The 19,607-nt window shown below is 45.2% G+C and overlaps 1 protein-coding gene and 1 long non-coding RNA gene across 4 annotated transcripts in view; one reads left to right on the top strand and one right to left on the bottom strand.

Annotated features, from left to right (window-relative positions):
- The window catches only part of LOC115847431 (inositol-pentakisphosphate 2-kinase), a 155,050-nt gene that overhangs the window by 44,396 nt on the left and 91,047 nt on the right, over positions 1 to 19,607 (bottom strand). Inside the window, exon 1 of one of the 2 annotated variants that reach the window (XM_030847222.2) lies at positions 5,471 to 5,712. The exons of the other annotated variant lie outside the window; for it this stretch is intronic. Coding sequence (XP_030703082.2) covers positions 5,471 to 5,551 — 81 coding nt within the window. The 5' untranslated portion in view covers positions 5,552 to 5,712. Of the gene's footprint in view, positions 1 to 5,470; positions 5,713 to 19,607 lie in introns of those variants that run through there. 2 annotated transcript variants of the gene reach the window in all.
- On the top strand, positions 5,875 to 10,571 carry LOC115847436 (uncharacterized). Of its 2 annotated transcripts, none has more exons than XR_004037329.2 (4): positions 5,875 to 5,933; positions 6,197 to 6,394; positions 6,700 to 8,056; positions 9,499 to 10,571. It is a non-coding gene; the product is annotated as an uncharacterized lncRNA (long non-coding RNA). The 2 variants fall into 2 exon arrangements; XR_004037330.2 differs by having other exon boundaries at positions 5,904 to 5,971.

Here is a 19,607-nt window from a genome sequence, read left to right as displayed (position 1 = left end):
GTCTGGGGCAGAAGCAGCTCTTCCCTGTTCCAAAGCAGGACAGGGAATCTTAGGCCGGGGCCACACCTTCTCTGTCCTTGAGGACAGAAAATCATGGTGTGCTCTCTCATACCGTGGAACACTAGATGAAAATCAAAGATTTTAACAAACTGAAAAAGTCAGTGAATGGAGAAATGACACATATAAACACATACACATTAAACAACCTCAAAACGTACAACACGCCACTTATAAAAGGAATAGAAAGCATTCAGTGCTGTGAGGGTCCCAGGCCATGGCAGGGGTGGGGGAGTACTGGCATGTCATGTGCCACGAGGCCTAGGAGATGCTCCTTCGATCCCCTCTGAGAACCCACCCAAGTCCTCAAAACACCAAGACATCAGCAAAGCCTGGCTCACAACAGCTCTAAAAGCACAACAATGTAAATGTCTGACAGCACAGGAACTCTGGCTGCCTAAGTGCTCTGCAGCCTTGAAAACTTGTGTGAAGAATTATCTACATATTTATGCTGTAGGGTTGAGTGAAAAAGCAGAAAACAAAAACAGACAGATAAGGATGCTTAAGTACCCAATAAAAGCATATAATACAAGGAAGTGCACCAAGTGTTAACAAAAATTATTTTCTTAGTAGGGAGACATTGGATGCTTTTTACTTTCTTCCTTCTAGTATTCTGTATTTTCTGGGGCAGAGAGAGGAACAAATGATTGGTATTAAATAAAAATAAAAGACCACAAAAACAATATATAAAAGGGTCACCTGCCCATGTGAAGCCCAAGGAAGGAAACTTGTGGGTGGAATTAAGACTCCAGGGCCTCTTGGCAAAGACAAGGTGTGAAGTGATCAGTCGCTGAAGCCTCACTGCTGGAGGACAAGCCCAAGTCAGGTCTTCCACCAGAGTGAGGATATAACCCAGGATGGGACCCCAAGAAGACCCCAGGGAAGCAGAGATCACGCAACTTTCAAGGGAAAGGGAGACAGATAAACACAACAACAGCAGAAGGAATCGACCCGCAGGGTGCTGCCCCAGGCATCCCAAAATGGCTCAGCCCTGCTTCTCAGTGAGGCCACCACCCACAGACACCCCACTCGGGCACAGCCCAGGTCTTCCATCAGAATACCCGTGACAGAATACCAAGCCAAGTCACTTGCCTCTGCTGACCAGAGACAACCAGAAACACACCCCAGGGCCCACAGAAGGATAAGAGGGACAAGGTGTGGGACGCATTGTTGGGCTGACAGCCTCAGACAGAACAGATGGAGGGTGACTCGAGACATCTCATACAGCAACTGTCCCCAACCTTTTTGGCACCAGGGACCAGTTTTGTGGAAGACAATTTTTCCACGGCGGAGGCCGGGGGGTGGCGGGGAGGGTGGTCCAGGCAGCAATGTCAGCGATGGGGAGCGGCAGATGAAGCTTCGCTCGCTTGCCCGTCACTCACCTCCTGCTGTGCGGCCTGGTTCCTAACAGGCCTCGGACCCATACCGGTCCACAGCCCGGGGGTTGGGAACCCCTGTCATAAAGGGGGGCCAAGGACTCCAAAGGGAGGCCAGACAGGAGGTGGAGACCACAGGTGGGGACAGCAGGTGTCTGGAATGGGCAGGACATTTTCCATCCCATGTTTCACCTGCCTGTATGGACCCACAGCTGCCTCAGGACTGAAGCAGACACGGATGCAAGTTGTGAGGTAGGAGACAGGACAGTGGAGGTGTAAGCCCAGGTGACATTTGGGGGAAGGACACTTAGGGGCTGCAGCAGAAGAGGTGTTCAGATGGTCCCTAAAGGATGGAAAATCCAACAGTCAGAAGAGAATCAGAATGTTTTATAAAGACACACCACAAATGCATGGAATGCACAGTGAGGGTGCGTAGAGTGGAGCCTTCAAGGACCCCAGGCTCTCCAAGGCCACACGATGGCCACAGAGCAGGTGTCCAAACAAACCAAGAGGTAGGTGACCCAGTGCTGTGGTCTCGTCCTTCTGCAGCAGACACAGAAACCTTCCTTACCTTCCTGGTAAAAGGGGCAGCTGCTGTCCTGAGTTCTGCTGAGGAGGAAGAAGGTATTGTCGGGGCGGGGGAAGTGACCATGCCACCTTAGGATACCAGACCTAGACCAGCAGACCCCTACATGCTAGAAAGGCAGAGCTCAGCACTCACCAAGGCCAGGACTGGAAACCACCAAAGGGAATATATTTTGGAAATAACAAATCCTAACCTTTCAACTGCAGGTGATCCCAGGAATAAAGACAGGGCTACATGCACAGCTCTCCAATGAGACATCACCAAGAAGTCACATCAGCTGTATCAACCTGTATGAATATCATTAAAACTCTCAAATGCAGAATAAGTTACTTGTTAAAAAAAAATACTATAGGCAACAGAACGTTAAGACTCCTTATACTAGATTCAGGAGAAAATTTAGCCCAGGACTTGGGAATACGCCATTAAAAAAAGAAAGAAAGAAAAAAAAAAAGAGAGAACAACTCATTTGCTTCCAACAGCTCCATTAAGAAGTATGATCTACAAATCCTAAAACACAAGAGAAGAGAAACACACAGCTCCTGACTGCCTGAACCCCGTATCTTCAGGACAAACACCCCAGGGCATCAAAACAATTGCAGAAAGGATCTGAAGCCCAATCAGAATCTTAGAAAGGCTATAAAACCTGAAAGATCAGGAACAAACTTTTGATAAAAGATCTTGGTTGGCGGGTCTTTCATGTTATCTCTGTCAACAGGAGGAAAACATCACAACAGCTTAGTGTGATAAAGGGAGTGGGCCCCTGTTTGCCCTGCACCCCAGAGGCGAGGGCAGCTGGAAGGCAGCTCAGTGCCTGGGGAGGAGTCTGCCTGGCCTGCCCTGGGTGACTCTCCACACTGAAGGCACATACGAGATCAAATGACAAACCAGACTTACAGTGACCTTCACAGGACAGGATGCCAAGCCAAAGCGAACAAGACCAAGGTAAAGAAGAGTCACTGCAGATGTAAAAGCAACACCACCACACGGAGAGAAATCCCACTTGGCAGCAGCGCACCTGAGGGCAGCGCCAGGCTTCGTGACCACAGCTCAGCATGAACTGGCACAGCCACTAGAACAAGTGACAGCACCCTCGGGCTACAGTAAGGAAAGGAAAGTACATGCCCACAAGGGAAGTGTCCTTGCCCAAGACCCCCCACAGGGTCAGTGCCGGGGACTCCAGGCACCCACTAGAGTACAGTGTCAGGTTGGCCACAGCCTTAGAGCACCTCAGAGGGTCAGTGCCAGGGCCAAGGGCCAGTGCCTGGGAAAGGGTTAAATTGCACAGCTGGACCCAAGGATGCTGAGCACTGGGCCACAGGAAAACTGACAGCAACCTGTCAAGAACTGGCATATGGTTCAGGCCTCACACTGTCATCTCTTACTGCCCAACCCTGAGCACACACCACGCTATGGCCTCCTTCGGCCTGCACTTAGCTCCTCCATATCCAGGCCCCATTTTCAAGTCCTGTGCTCCTGGAAGCCTCCCAACCCACCAGCCTGGAAGGCTGTCTGTCTGTGTCTTATCCCATGTTCCTTCAGTGCAGATGCCAGGCCTCAGGACTGGCTGGCTGAAGGTATGTCGGGTTCTGACACTGGAAAGGAGAGGGGATAGACTCATCACTTTTTAAGGACCTTTCAATTCTGAAAGTAGACGATGCCCCCTCTGAGAAAGAGACCGTCTCCCGATCTGAAAGAAACCTGGTGAGGGTCACCCTCTACTTCAGAATGAACGAGGTGGGTCTGGAGAGTCCACCCATGGGAGCAGAAATACTTGGTGCTCACCCACCTTCTTCTATCCCACTCACACACACACACCCTCTCCTTGGGCACAGTAGGGTCCTGAAAGCTGCCTTCCAGGGCTCTGTCCTCCCTCAAGGCCCAGGCAAAGCACAAAGGTTTCTCCACACGCAAGGGTCAGAGTTCTCCCTTTACTCAGCGCCTTCACTTGGTGGGAACCTTTTCTTACAAGACTACTCGTGATGATAATCTTCAAATTCAAATGTTGAGCTAACAACAACCAAGCAGGAATGAGCATAGTAAAGCAAATTTAGATTTTAAATAAAGAATGAAGAGAACAGATACAGGATACCCTGATGACTCAGTTTAAAAGGGGGGAAAAAAAGGAAAAAGAAACATGACCCTAACACCTGGGGCTGTGCAACAAGGGAAGGGAAGGGGCCAGTTGCCCTGAAGGGTAGACACATGCTTGTCAGGGACAATGGAGAAGGCATCTGAGGGCCCAAGGCCTGGTGTTCTTTTACGCTGAGTCTGGAGCTTGCTACTTCATCTGAGGCTACTTTTGAAACTCAGTACATTAGCCAAAAGAAGCCTTAATTAGCTTTACATAAAATGATGATATACCATGCAATCTTACTGAGGCATTGGAAGATGAGCTCCCCACGGGAGCTGTTGGGCTGGGTCAGCGCTTTTAACCGCCAAGTCCAAGGTGGATGATAGTTATCACTTGCATAACTTGTCCAGCTCCTCATCTTTCTATCAATTCCGCAAAGGGGATTCTGTTACTAGTTCCACTTTGAAAATGCAGAAACTGAGCCTGAGCCAGGCAGTGGTAGAACTGGGATTCTGCCCAGCTCTGTGTAACTGCAACTCCCATACTCTTAAGCCCTCAGTGACACCTATCACTCCTCCCCCAGCCCACCACATTCCTGCCTGGTTGCATTAGACAGCAAGATGTCAGAGAGATCTGGGCCTTCACACAAATCCACAAGCTTCTCTTCCTGGATTCAACTCACTGGGAGTCGTCACTGCACTCTCTGAAACTCTCTTCCTTACTGAATTAAGAAAGGGAAATTCTTTCAATTCTAAAAGATTCTGGAGAAGAACCTGTAGACAATGCTCCACTAATATTAACAACAGCAGCAGGAGAACAGCAATTCCCTGCATCTCAGGGAGGTAACAGCACCCCAAGCACTTTGCTTCTTTCTCCTGACCTTGCCCGTACCCTGTATCTTCCCTAAGGTTACTCGGGACGGCCTCACCGCAGCTGGGCAGTCGCAGGCGGCACCGTGTGAGGCCGGGATGGGGAGCGTTGGAAGGACGCGGAACAAAACCGGGGGGAAAAGGTGACACTGGAGGAACAGTGAACCGATCTGGAGGGAGGGGAGTGCTGGGGAGACATGGCACCAACCTACGGGGAGGAGAGCGCTGGGGGGACGCGGAACTGATCTGGGGGAAGGCGGTGATACCAGCGGGACGTGGAACTGACCCGACGGGGTGGGGTGATGCTGGGGGGACGCGAAACTTATCGCGGGGCAGTGACACTGGGGGAACGCGCAACCGACCGGAAGGAGGGCTGCTGGGGAACCGATCCGGGGGTAATGGGTCCTGAGGGGATGCAGAACCGACCTGAGCGGAGGGGGTGCTTGGGGGACGCGGAACCCACCGGGAGTAGGGTAAGGGCCCTGAACCGCGCCGACAGTCAACCGCTCACCTGTGCGTGGGCCACCACTAGGCTCTTGTTGCCTTCACCGTGGTACCCCCATTCATTCTCGTCCATCTTCCCCTCGTCCATCCCACGGTGCGGCCCTGGAGCCTCGCGGGGCCACGAGCTGAGGGCCGCGGGTTCGCCTAGGAACCAGCCGCAGCCGACCGGGGAGGAGCTCCTGTCAGCCGCCGCCTCAGCTAGACCCAGCCGCCCGCACTCGCAGGCGCTGGCCGCCGGAAGCCACGCCCCCAACATCTCCCATGGCCGAGCCGGGCAACTTCCGGGTTCGCTCCCGCTTCTCCTCTGTTGACCACGGTGGTGGATGGACTGGCGGCCATCTTAGGTGCTGGCAGAGTGACTCACTTCCGGAGCGCGATCTTGAGAACCGGAAGAGAGGCTTCCGGCCTGGGCGCCGGAAGTGAGGCAAGCGGGCGGAGCCGTCTGCTACCCGGCGACCAGCACTGGCCTGGTGGGGAACATGAGTCCAGGCGGGCTGGGGTTAGAGCGGTACTGGCGCGCTAGGAGCCAGGGGGTCCCAGTGGGGCTGGGGGCGGGGGACGCCCAGGCAAGTCGGGAGCTTGGAAGGGGATGGTCCAGGCGGGCCGGGGGCGGGTGGTCCCTAGAGCTGGAGCCCGCTTAGTCATGGGGCCTCAGCCTTCTTTTCTGTAGAATGGGATACATTTCTCACTCAGCGGGTTATTAATATCCTCGTTTGCTCTTTACCTGATGCAGAATCACCCCAGTAGTCCCAGGAAGTGGAAACATTGTGGTCCACACCTTACAAATGAGGATACGTAGCTCAAAGAGGCAAGCGGACTCCTAAATGGCGCTCTTGTCGGAGTGTTACCTGAAAAACTGGCTTTGCCTTTTGGTGGGTGTCAAGCCAGAAGACAAAGAGTGGGAGAAGGAAGGATTTATTACTTGCAACAAGTAAGGAGAATGCTGCGGCTTTTTCCCAAAGCAGTGTCTCCCCAAAGAGCAAAATTGAGGAAGTTTTAAGCTAAGGTAACATGTGTATTCATAAAGGGCTTGGGCAGTCAGAGTCCAAGCTTTAGTTGAATGAAGTCATGAGGGTCAGAAAAGGTCTACATCATCCCTTAGGTCCCAGCTGATCTGGTAGTTGAGCACTTCAGACTACCATTGAAACAGAATTGAGAGTCTTTACTACTGATATATTATCTTTGCTACTGTTATTTCTCTTGCCTGATAATAGTTTGTTCTTTTTTTCTCTTAAGATCATTACTGAGACCTGTTGAAGGGCAAGCGTTGTGGCCAGGCTTAAAATGACTTAGGCCAAAAATGGCTTTTCTTATGTCAAGAAAGCCATGCCCAGGGGATTCCCTGGTGGTGCAGTGGTTGAGAATCTGCCTGCCAATGCAGGGGACACGGGTTTGTGCCCTGGTCTGGGAAGATCCCACATGCCGCGGAGCAAATGGGCCCGTGAGCCACAACTACTGAGCCTGCGTGTCTGGAGCCTGTGCTCCGCAACAAGAGAGGCCGCGATAGTGAGAGGCCCACGCACCGCGATGAGGGGTGGCCCCCGCTTGCCGCAACTAGAGCAAGCCCTCGCACAGAAACGAAGACCCAACACAGCCAAAAATAAATAAATAAAAAATTTTTTAAAAATACGGGAGTCCATGTATTAAAAAGAAAGCCATGCCTGGATTTCTTTTTCCGGGGACCTCCCCTACCCTATCTGCCTACAGGAGGAGTAGGTTTCGTTGAATCTTGAGGGATATACCTTGAGCAGGAGGTCTGAATTCTGCCCTTGCCACTTAATGGCAGTGAAGCGAAGGGCAGATCTCTTCCCTTCTCTGGGCCTCAATTTATTCACTGTTGACGTGGGACTAATGATACCACCTTATAGAGCTGCTATGAGGATTAAATTAGATTAGCGATTCTCAGACTCCTACTCTCAAAACCATTTTATACTTTTTAAAAATGATTGACGGGAGTTCCCTGGCAGTGCAGTGGTTAGGACTCCATGCTCTTACTGCCAAGGGCCCAGGTTCAATCCCTGGTCAGGTAACTAAAATCCTTCAAGCTGTGTGGTGTGGCCAAGAAAAAAAAACAGATTGAAGGCCTCAAAAAGTTTTTGCTAATATGGCTTATATCTTTCTATGTTTACCATATTATAAATTAAAACATTTTTTAAAATTATTTTCATTTTAAATATTACCCTTTTTTAAAACGTAGCTATAATTCCCCCAAATATAGAGAAGAGTGGCAAATGTTTCACATTTTTGCAAATCTCTTTAAAGTCTGGCTTCATAGAAGATAGCTGGAGTCTCACATCTGCTTCTGCATTGAATCTGTTGCAATATATTGCTAGGGTTGAAGTATATGAAGAAAACCCAGCCTCAGGTATGTGGTTCAACAAGGAGAGACCTGCAGACCCTACTCTGAGAACAGCTTAGAGCACCTGGCAAGGCCTTGGGAATAGTAGTGAAATGAAGCTAGTGAGTCAGGAAAATGAGCTGATAGCTTTGAACATCTCCCCCACCCTGGGCCCCAAAGGACTGGCGCAGGTAGGCTCAGGCCCCACTCCAGGGATGGTCGAGAAATGGGGGCAGAAACAGCCCACTCCTGGAGGTAAGTAATCCCCAAGGGGACTGGGGGATTACTTGGGGGGGTGGGGGGGACACTCACAAAGGGTGAGAAGGCCTTCCTACACCCCCACAAGGTGGGGGTGTCTGAGATTTTCTCAGACATCTCTAAACATGTCTGAGATTTTCTCAGCATCTGTGAATGCAGAATTCGGATCAGATTGTTAAGTATCAAAACATTTCCCTGGGATTCCCTGGTGGTGCAGTGGTTGAGAGTCCGCCTGCCGATGCATGGGACATGGGTTCGTGCCCCGGTCCAGGAGGATCCCATATGCCGCGGAGCAGCTGGGCCCGTGAGCCATGGCCGCTGAGCCTGCGCGTCCGGAGCCTGTGCTCCACGGCAGGAGATGCCACAGCAGTGAGAGGCCCGCGTGCCGCAAAAACAAACAAACAACAACAAAAAAAACCATTTCCTTAAGGAAGCCTCTGTGGTGCTGGAAATGTTCTGTATCTTGGTTTGTTGGGGTTTTTTTTCAAGGAACATTTTATCACTGACACTGTTTAGAATTACTAGTGTATGGTTATTTAAAAGATTAAATCTTGATTTTATGATTGTTTAAAAATTCTCCACAGATGCTCCTAGGGTGGACCACACCCACCTTATCAAAGGGACAAATGCTCTGAAAGAATCATGGTGGGTTAAACAGTGAGGGACACAAAGGAGAGTGGGCTCATCTGCAGGGGTTGGGAGAAGGAAAGGCTGGAAAAGAAAGACATGAGAAAGGGGTCCCAGATAAACAGGGTTTATCAGTTGTTTTTCATACCCTGGATCCACACTCCCTTCTTTTTTATAGCATCAACCCAGTTTTTATTAGGGGAAGTACCTTTTCCTTTATTTAACCCGTGTGGTCTGACTTAAATGAACTTGATTCTAGCCTCAAGGCTGTGCAATCAAGAATTACATTCCCAGTGGTTGGTTCAGGAAGCGCAGGGAAGTAATCCAGGTTTGTCCAACCAAGCGCACGCCTTTGGCTTGCACTGAAATGACTGTGGGGAGAATCAACCTCAGCTGAGAAGCTGGGGGGGTCACCACATGCTGTCAGCAGTGATCCAGGCACCACAGGTGGCAGCAACAGAGGGGAAACAGCTGGAAAGTGGCAAGAAAGGGGACACAAAGTGAGCCAGAGGATCGAGTCCAACTCAGTTGATTTTAATTTTCTGAGCTAGTGAATTCTGTATTTTGCTTAAACAATTTGAGTTGGGTTCCTTTCACTCAGATCCTAGAGTCCAAGCTAATAATAAGGGTACCCTAGGCTGGACCAGTCACCTCTTCAAGAAAAAGCTAGAAGTGAAGCAAAGACCAAAAGGCCATCATTAGCTGGGATTCCTACATGAGGACATTTTGCCTAGATGCTTTATGCTCCTCCATCTAGGTCCCAGCTAGATTCCCACCACAGTTAATCAGTGTCACCTTTCTGTTTGAAAAAGGAAACGAGAGAGAGAGGAAGGAAGGAAAGAGGAGAAGAGAAAAGGAAGAAAGGTGAGATGGGAAACTCATCTTCCAACCACATTGAACAGCCATCCAGAACCAAAGTGGCAAAACACTAGTGACTGGGAGCCCAGTGATGAGTACTTACTCTATTCTTCCTATTTTTATGTGTGTCTGGAATTTTCCTTACTAAACAGTTCTTATTTTTGAAGGAAGCATGCGATATCATGTATCCCTTGATATGACATGACATGACATGATGAGAAAGGCACTTCACCTCTGTGGTATTCCCCTCACCCCTAAAGCTATAATCCCTGTCTAATCATTAGAAAAACATCAGACAGACCCAAATTGAGAGACATTTGGCAGAATAACTGACCAAGAGTCTTTGTAACTGCCCAGGTCATAGGAGACATGGACAGACCAGAGGAACCTAAGGAGACAAGACACCTAAATGCAATGTGGGATGCTGGAACAGAAAAGGACATTGGTGGGAACACTGGTAAAATCCAAATAAAATCTGGAGTTTAGTTATTAGTAATGGATCACTGTTAATTTCTTTGTTCTGGGAAATGTACCATAGTTAGGTATGTTAACGTGGAGGGAAATTGGGATAGGGCATTTGGGAACTTGGTACTATCTTGCAACATTTCTATAAATCTAAAATCCAAAATTAAAAGTTCACAAAAAGGAAGGCATTCATTGTTCAGCTTCTTTCATAATTAAATAATTAAAATAAGTATATATCTTAAAATATATATCAAACTGGCAAAATAAAAGCAATTTTGCACAGTGTTTGATATGGGTGGTATACACAGGCAGGATGTGTGCACTGTGGAGGAGAGGGTCTGCATTGTTGGAGCCCAGTTTGGCCATGTCATTAAAAGTATTGTAGCTATAGCTAATCCCGTTTGATCCATTTCCATGCCTACAAATTACCCTACAAAACCCTCCCTTCAGTGCTCAGAGACATGTACAGGATGTTTGTACAAACACAAGAGTGATGGACAGGACTTGGTTCCCAATGTGGGCACCTCAGGACAGCCTCAGGCTGCACCAGCCCACCCCAGCAGAAGACTTGCAGGGGGGCTTAGCAACCCGTGTTCTAACAACTTCCCCACATGAATCCCAGAACCACTGAATTATGGTATACTTGAAAATTATACAGGCAGTAAGGAAATGAGTTAGATCTGTACTGACATGAAAGATGTTCAAGGTCTATGGTTAAGTGAAACAAGTGTGTGTGTGTATGTGTTGTGTCTGTGTGTAAATGCAAAGAAAAGGGAAAGGAAATTTTCCCATCTGGGAAGAGGAGAGCAGGAGAAACGAAAGAAGAATGTCACTTTCCTCTTATATTTGTATGTTGTTGACTCAGAGTATGTATTCATGTAACACTTCTGTAATAAAAATTTAAATGAATACATTCTCAATACTTTTTAAATTAGATAGATCTATCACTATGTATGAATATGGAAAGATGGCCATGGTATGTTTAATACAGAAATAGGTGTTTGTTTTTGAATGGAAAAGAAAAATGATCAAGAAATAGGTGCCTGGGACTTCCCTAGTGGTCCAGTGAGTAAGACTCTGCAGTCCCAATGCACGGGGCCCGTGTTGGATCCCTCAACAGGGAACTAGATCCCATATGCACGCTGTAACTAAGAAGCCCACATGCTGCAACTAAAGATCCCGCATGCAGCAACTAAAAGATACCGCAACAAAGATCCCACGTGCTGCAACTAAGACCCGGCGCAGCCTACATAAATAAATAAATAAACAAACAAACCACAACTAATACCTGGCACAGCCAAAATAAATAAATAAACAAACAAACCTAAAAAAAAAAAAAAGAAATAGGTGCCTTGCTGTGTACTGAGATTTTCTTTGGGGATGGGACCACAGGTGATGTGCACTGACTACACTACATGTGTCTGTAACATTTGAATTTTGCGTACAAAGTATGAGTTATCTTTGTAATTAGAAAAAAATAATAAAGCTCTGCATGCAGTGGCCTCAGGATGCTCAACTACATAGAATTAGGCAGGTGTTCTTGAGGGTGGACTCCAGGATATTCAGGCCACCTGAACTGCTGACCTCAGGTAATCCCACCAACTCCAAGGTATCCTGACTGGAAGGTGAGTCAAGAGTCCTTGGAGGGGGCTTCCCTGGTGGTGCAGTGGTTGAGAGCCCGCCTGCCGATGCAGGGGACACAGGTTCGTGCCCCGGTCCGGGAAGATCCCACATGCAGCAGAGCGGCTGGGCCCGTGAGCCATGGCTGCTGAGCCTGCGCGTCCGGAGCCCATGCTCCGCAACGGGAGAGGCCACAACAGTGAGAGGCCCGCATACCGCCCCCCCAAAAAAAAAGAGTCCTTGGTGGGAACTTGGCCTCTTTCCACACAGGGATATGATGACGTTGGGCATGCTATTACATGAATTAGTCACTCTCCTGGGGTCTGATGCCCAGAATTTCTGCTCCTCATCCACCTTCTCCTTTCTCCAGCTTTTACACTCCAGGAAAGTACAGGGGAAAGGGTGATGGTGCCACAGCATGACTAAGGAGGCCCAACCCTTCCAATAAGGGCATCCCAGGGCATCATTATCATCTTAGACAACGCAGAAAAGTACAATCCATCAAACAAAAGATTGATAACTTTGTCTACATTAAAAATTAAAATCTTGAGGTATCAATACCTAGAGTAGTCAAACTCATGGAGACAAAAATAGAATGGTGGTTTCAAGGGACTGGGGGGAGGGGTAACAGGGAATTAGTGTTAAAAAGCTACAGAGTTTCAGTTTGGGTAGAGGAAAAAGTTCCAGAGATGGAGGGTGGTGAATGTACATTATGAATGTACATAATACCACTAAAAAGAAAATCTCAGCACAACAAAAGTCACAAAACTGCAATGCACATAGCAGATTAAAAAAATAATAAAAAAGCAAGTTGGAAACATCTAAATTATCCATCAGAGACATACTATGCAGCTATTACAAAGGAAGAATGTCTCCAAGATACGTTGTTAAATGAGAAAGGTAAATTTTAAGATACTGTGTACATTATGATACCACTCATATAAAAATATACAACACAAACATACATATCTAATCAGCCAAATATTTCTATGAGCATAGGGTATCTCTGAAAGGATACAAGAAATTGGTAACAGTTACATACTAGGAGTAAAATGTGATGCTAGCAAAAAAAAAATTCCTTGTATACTCTGTGTAACCTTTTTTCCTTTTTAAATTTTGTACATATGTATGTGCTGCCTATTAAAAATAGGACTTCTGGTTTCTGGTCTGACTTGTAAAAACCTTGGAAACTGTCACTCTATCTTAACAAGTAAACAGCTGAACAAACTGAAAATCAACAAATCTTAGCTCTGTTGAGGAAGTGAGGTCACAGGGCAAATTACTGCCACAAAAACTGGGGAGACAGGCAGATACAGAGAATCAGCTTACTGGAATAGAAACCCTCAGGCAGAGACATCTGCAGGAACCAATGTTGGGTAGGAAAACCTGAATTGTAATTGACTAATTGCTGGAGGCTCAGTGTGGACAAGTATGAGAGATTAAAAACTCCATAGGCCCCATTCACTGGGGGCCTCCACACTTTTTGTAAGTTTACCTCCAGGAGCACTAGCAGGTTTCTCACAGCGAATGTTGGAGAAAAATCCCCTTGTGCTTCCAGCAGGAAGAAGAGAAAAGTAATCATTTTGAAACACACAGAGCATTCTGTACTTCCTAAAAGGTCTGCCTTCAGGAGAAACTTTTACCAGAGCCTAACCTATTTGGGTTCTATTAGAGTCTAACCAACCTGGGGCAAGGGTAATATGCAAATTCAACCCCCTCTAGCTTTCCATGTGGAGAAAGGAACTACCCCACTCTCAACCCCCTCCAAACATCCTGTCCCACCTAAGTTGGGGAAAAAACTGAGAGCTACTTATGAAGATCAGATCCCAGGTCAACATGCGCACAAAAAACTGAGACCTAATCATAGGACTGTTGAAGACTTCCCCCACTTCCACATTTTATATTATACCACTAAAGACCTATTTAGTTCCTTTTACCCAGTACACCATGTCTGCCTTTCAACAAAAACAAGGTATAATAAAGGCAAAAACATAGTCTGAAGAGACAGAGCAAGTATCAGAATCAGACTTAGATATGGCAGGAATGTTGGAATTACCAGACCAGGAATTTAAAATAACAATGATTAACATGCTAAAGGCACTAATGAAAAAGGTAGACAAGATGTAAGAACAGATAGGTAAAGTAGACAAAGTAAATGGAGAGATGGAAAATCTAAGAAAGAATTTTGAAAATGCTAGAGATCAAAAACACTGTAACAGAGAAAGAATGTCTTTGATTGACTCACTAGTAGACTGGATACAGCTGATGAAAAAATCTCTAAGCATGAGGATATGTCAAGATAAAATTCCAAAACTGAAGAGTGAAGAGTAAAAAGTCTGAAAAAAAAAAAAAAAGAATACAGAAGACAACTACAAAAGGTGTAACATATGTATAATGGGAATACCAGAAAGTGAAGAAAGATCAAAAGGAACAAAAGCAAAAGTCGAAGCAGTAATGACTGAGAATTTCACCAAATTAATGTCAGATATCAAACCACAGATCCAGAAAGCTCAGAGGACACCAACCAGGTTAAATGCCAAAATAAAACTACACCTAGGCATATGATATTCAACTGCAGAGAATTAAAAACAGAGAATCCTGAAAGACACCAGAGGGAAAAATTGCTTACCTATAGAGGAGGAAAGGTAAGACTGATATCTGACTCCTCCTCAGAAACAATGCAAAAAGTGAATGGAGTGAAATATGTAAGGTGTTGAGAGAAAAACCCCATCAACCAAGAAGTCTGTATTCTGAAAAATTAGCTTCAAAAGTGAAGGAGAGGGCTTCCCTGGTGGCGCAGTGGTTGACAGTCCGCCTGCTGATGCAGGGGACACGGGCTCATGCCCCAGTCTGGGAAGATCCCACATGCCGCGGAGCGGCTAGGCCCGTGAGCCATGGCCACTGAGTCTGCACGTCCAGAGCCTGTGCTCCACAACAGGAGAGGCCACAACAGTGAGAGGCCCGCATACTGCAAAAAAAAAAAAAAAAAAAAAAGTGAAGGAGAGAAAGAAGATTCTAGGAAGATGGGAGTAGAAAGGACCAGGAATCTATCTCCCCTCAAACAACAATTACACTAGCAGAATCTGTTTGATGTAACTATCTGGTAACTTTAGAGTCTATTGCAAACTTGAATGGTAAATTGCAGTTAATTTTGGTCAATTTCAGCTCTTAGCACAGTAGTAGCTACCCATCCCCCAGCCTCCTGACTCATAGCAGACAGCTATGCATTTGTTCTAGAAAGTCAGATTGGGCAATAAGGACCATGTCATCCAAATATTTGGGATCTGTGTTCTGATCACTAATTGCTGCCTCTGATCACAGAGGTACAAGGAGGTGGGTGGCCATTATTTTTACACCTCCTCATTGTAAGCCCTTCCCCCTTCTGCTGAAATGACTTTTAAGGGAGTAAAAAGCGTGGTGCCACCCCATTCATTTTTTTCTTTTGCCCTTTTGGGAGAAACATATTAAAGACTAGGACATTCGATAGCAACTGTGTATACTGGAAATTAGAAAGTCACTGTGTAAGCCCAAGGAAAGACACAATCTGAGATAAGACCTTAAGTTTATACCTCAGGCTAATTCTTAGCACAAAAACCGACCTACAACAATCTAAAAAACAAAAATAATAACAAAGCAAACCCTGGGAAGGGGGAGAATCTGATTTTCAGAGTTACCACATTATTAGATTCACAGGTCCAGTGTTTGACAAAATCATATAAGGAAACAGTAAGTATGGCCCATTCAAAGGAAAAAAATAAACCAACAGAAACTGTTCTGAAAAAAGACTTTAAAACAACTGTCTTAAAAATGCTCAAAGAATTAAAGAAAGGCATAGAGAAAGTCAAGAAAATGATGTATGAATAAAATGGAAAGAACAATAAAGAGATAGAGAAGCTAAAAAGCAATTCAAGAACTTTTAGTTCAACGATAATAATTAAAATAATTTTAGTTCAATTACAATAATTGAAATGAAAAAACTACTAGAAGCAGAATTGAGCAGACAGAAGATAGAATCAATCAGTGAACTTAAACACAAGACAATGGTAATTATTGAAGCTGAAAAACAGAAAGAAAAAAGATTCAAGAAAAATGAACAGAACCTAAGGGACCTGTGGGATACAATCTCCCAGAACAACATATGCATTGAGAGAGTACCAGAAGGAGAAAAGAGAGCAAAAGGGGCACAGAGAATATCTGAAGAAACTGTGGCTGCAAATGTTCCAAATTTGATGGAATACATGAACATAAATATCCAAAGATTTCGACCAACTCCAAGTAAAATGAACTCAAACCCACACCAAGGCACATAATCAAACTGTCAAATGACAAAGACAGAGTGAATCTTGAAAGCAGCAAGAGAGAAGTCATTTGTCACATACAATCGATCCTCAAAATCAGCCGATTTGCTATCAGAAACTCTGGATGCCAGAAGACAATGGACCAATATATCAAAGTGATAGAAAAAAAAAAAAACTTGTCAACCAGAAAGTCCTATATCCAGCAAAGCTGTCCTGCAAAAGTGAGGGAGAAATTAAGACACTCTCTGATACAGATCAGCCAAGATGGTGGAGTAGAAAGACCCTGAGCTCATCTCCTCTCAGGAGCACACCAAAATCACAGCTATCTGCAGAACAACCATTAATGAAAAAGACAGAACCTACCAGAAAAGATCTTCTACAACCAAAGACATAAAGAAGGAACCACAACAAGACAGGTAGGAGCAGTGGACTCATGATACAATCAAGTCCCATACCCCCAGGTTGGCAACCCACAAACTGGATAATAATTATATTGAACAGATTCTCCCATAAGAGTGAGAGTTCTGAGCCCCACGTCAGGCTCCCCAGCCCTGGGATCACGTGCCAGGAAGACAAGACCCAAGAGCATTTGGCTTTACTATCAGAAGCCCCACAGTACTGCGGAAAATACAGACTTCATTCTTAAAGGGCACAGACAAAATCTCATGTGCCTCTAGACATGCCCCTAGACACTGCCCTGCCCACCAGGCCAAGACCCAGCTCCACTATGAGGGGGCAGGCATTGGCTCTCCAGGAAGCTTGCACTAGCCTCTAAACCAGCCTCACCCTCGAGGGGGCAGACACCAAATGCAAGAAAACCACAATCCCACAGCCTGCAGAACCAGTGTGCCCACAGCAGGCCAGACCTTACTCTGGGACAAGCAGTGAATTGAAGAGAGAGTAGTGGAAATCACTGCCGCTGAACAGAAAAGTGAATGAAAAGAAATGAGAACAGTTTAAGAGACCTCTGGGACAATATCAAATGCACTAATAGTTGCATTATGGGGGTCCCAGAAGGAGAAGAGAGAAAGGGCCTGAGAACATATTGGAAGACATAATAGCAGAGAACTTCCCTAACCTGGGGGAAAACAACAACAACAACAATCACTCAAGTCCAGGAAGTGCAGAGAGTCCCATACAAGATGAACCTAAACAGGAACATGCCAAGACACACTGTAATTAAAGCGACAAAAATTAATGATAAAGAGAGAATATTAAACCAGCAAGGGAAAAGCAGCAAATAGCATACAAAGGAACTCCCATAAAGCTATCAGCTGACTTTTCAGCAGAAACTCTGCAGGCCAGAAGGAAGTGGCACAATATATTTAAAGTGATGAAAGGGGAAAACCTATAACCAAGAAAACTCTACACAGCAAGGCTCTCATTCAGATTTGATGGATAAATCGAAAGCTTTATAGACAAGCAAAAGCTAAAAGAGTTCAGAACCACCAAACCAGCTTTACAAGAAATATTAAAGAAGCTCCTCTAGGCAAAAAGCAAAAGGCAACAACTAGAAACAAGAAAATTGCAAAATGAAAAAGCTCATTGGTAAAAGCAAGCATACAGTAAAGGTAAGAAATCATCCACACTAAAGCTAGTAGGGAGGTGAAAAGACAAAAGTAGAAAAATCATATATATCCACAAAAAGCAGTTAAGGGATACATAAAACAATCAGATGTAAAATATGATAACATAGAAAGCAGTCATGAAGGGAGGAGAGAACTAATGCAGGGTTTTTAAAATGCATTTGAAATTAAGAGATCAGCAACTTAATATATATATGGCTATACAAAATCCACTTGGTAACTGCAAACCAAAAATCTGTGAAAGATATACACACACACACACAAAAGAAAAAGGAATCCAAACATAAAAGCAAAGATAATCATCAAATCACAAGAGAATGAAAGAAGAAGAAAGGGAGAAAAAAGACCTACAAAAACAAATCCAAAACAATTAACAAAATGGCAATAAGAACATACATATCGATAATTACCTTAAATGGGGACTTCTCTGGTGGTCCAGTGGTTAAGAATCCACCTTCCAATGCAGTGGACGTGGGTGCAATCCCTGGTCGGGGACCTAAGATGCCACATGCTGCAGGGCAACTAAGCCTGCGTGCCTCAACTACTGAGCCTGCACACTCTAGAGCCCACATACCACAACTAGAGAGCCTGTGTGCCATAACTACTGAGCCCATGTGCTCTGGAGCCCTTGTGCAACAACTACTGAGCCTGCACACTCTGGAGCCCATGCACCACAACTAGAGAGCCTGCATGCCACAACGAAGAACCTGTGTGCCAAAACTAACACGTGACACAGCAAAAGAAATTAAATAAATAAATAAATACTTTAAAAAAAAAGAACGGAATCTATATTTTAAAAAATTTTCCTTAAATGTAAATGGACAGCGTCAAATGCACCAATATTCGCATTATAGGAGTCCCAGAAGGAGAAGAGAGAGAGAAAGGGCCTGAGAAGATATTTGAAGAGATAATAGCTGAAAACTTCACTAACATGGGAAAAGAAGCAGTCACCCAAGTTCAGGAAGCAAAGAGAGTACCACACAGGATCATCCCAAGGAGGAACATGCTGAGAAACATAGTAATCAAATTGACAAAAATTAAAGATAAAGAGAAAATATTGAAAGCAACAAAGGCAAAGCAACAAATAACATACAAGGGAATCCCCATCAGGTTATTAGCTGATGTTTCAGCAGAAACTCTGAGGCCAGAACGGAGTGGCACAATATATTTAAAGTGATGAAAGGGAAAAACCTACAACCAAGAATACTCTACCCAGCAAGGCTCTCGTTCAGATTCAACAGAAAAATCAAAAGCTTTACAGACAAGCAAAAGCTAAAAGAATTCAGCACCACCAAACCATCTTTACAACAAATGCTATAGGAACTTCTCTAGGTGGAAAAGAAATGGCCACAACTAGAAACAAGAAATTACAAAATGGGAAAGCTTGGCAATAAAGGCAAACATACAGTAAAGGTAGGAAATTATCCACACACAAATATGATATCTTAAACCAATAATCATGAGAGGAGGAGAGTACAAATGCAGGATATTTGAAATGTATTTGAAACCAAGAGATCAGCAACCTAAAACAATTATGTATATATATATATAGACTGCTATATCAAAAAATCATGGTAACCACAAACCAAATATCTATAATAGATATACACACAAATAAGAAAATGGAATCTACAACACTAAAGAAAGTTATCAAATCACAAGAGAACAAAAGAGGAAATGAAGTAAAAAGACCTACAAAACCAAATCCAAAACGATTAACAAAATGGCAATAAGAACATACATATTAATAATTACCTTATGTAAACAGATTAAATGCTCCAACCAAAAGACACAGACTGTGACTTCCCACAGTGGTTAAGAATCCGCCTGCCAATGCTGGGGACACGGGTTTAATCCTAGTCTGGGAAGATCCCACATGCTGTGGAACAACTAAGCCTGTGTACACAATTACTGAAACCTACACTCTAGAGCCCGCAAGCCACAACTACTGAGCCCGCGCACCACAACTACTGAAGCCCATGAGTCCTAGAGCCCATGCCATAACTATTGAGCCCACGTGCCACAACTACTGAAGCCTGCATGCCTAGAGCCTGTGCTCTGCAACACAAGAATCCACCACAATGAGAAGTCCAT

This window comes from Globicephala melas, chromosome 6 (genome assembly GCF_963455315.2).
Source record: "Globicephala melas chromosome 6, mGloMel1.2, whole genome shotgun sequence".
NCBI classification, from domain to species: Eukaryota; Metazoa; Chordata; class Mammalia; order Artiodactyla; family Delphinidae; genus Globicephala; species Globicephala melas.
The sequence above is the reverse complement of the archived record's forward strand: the minus strand, read 5'-3'. Positions and strand labels throughout refer to the sequence as shown.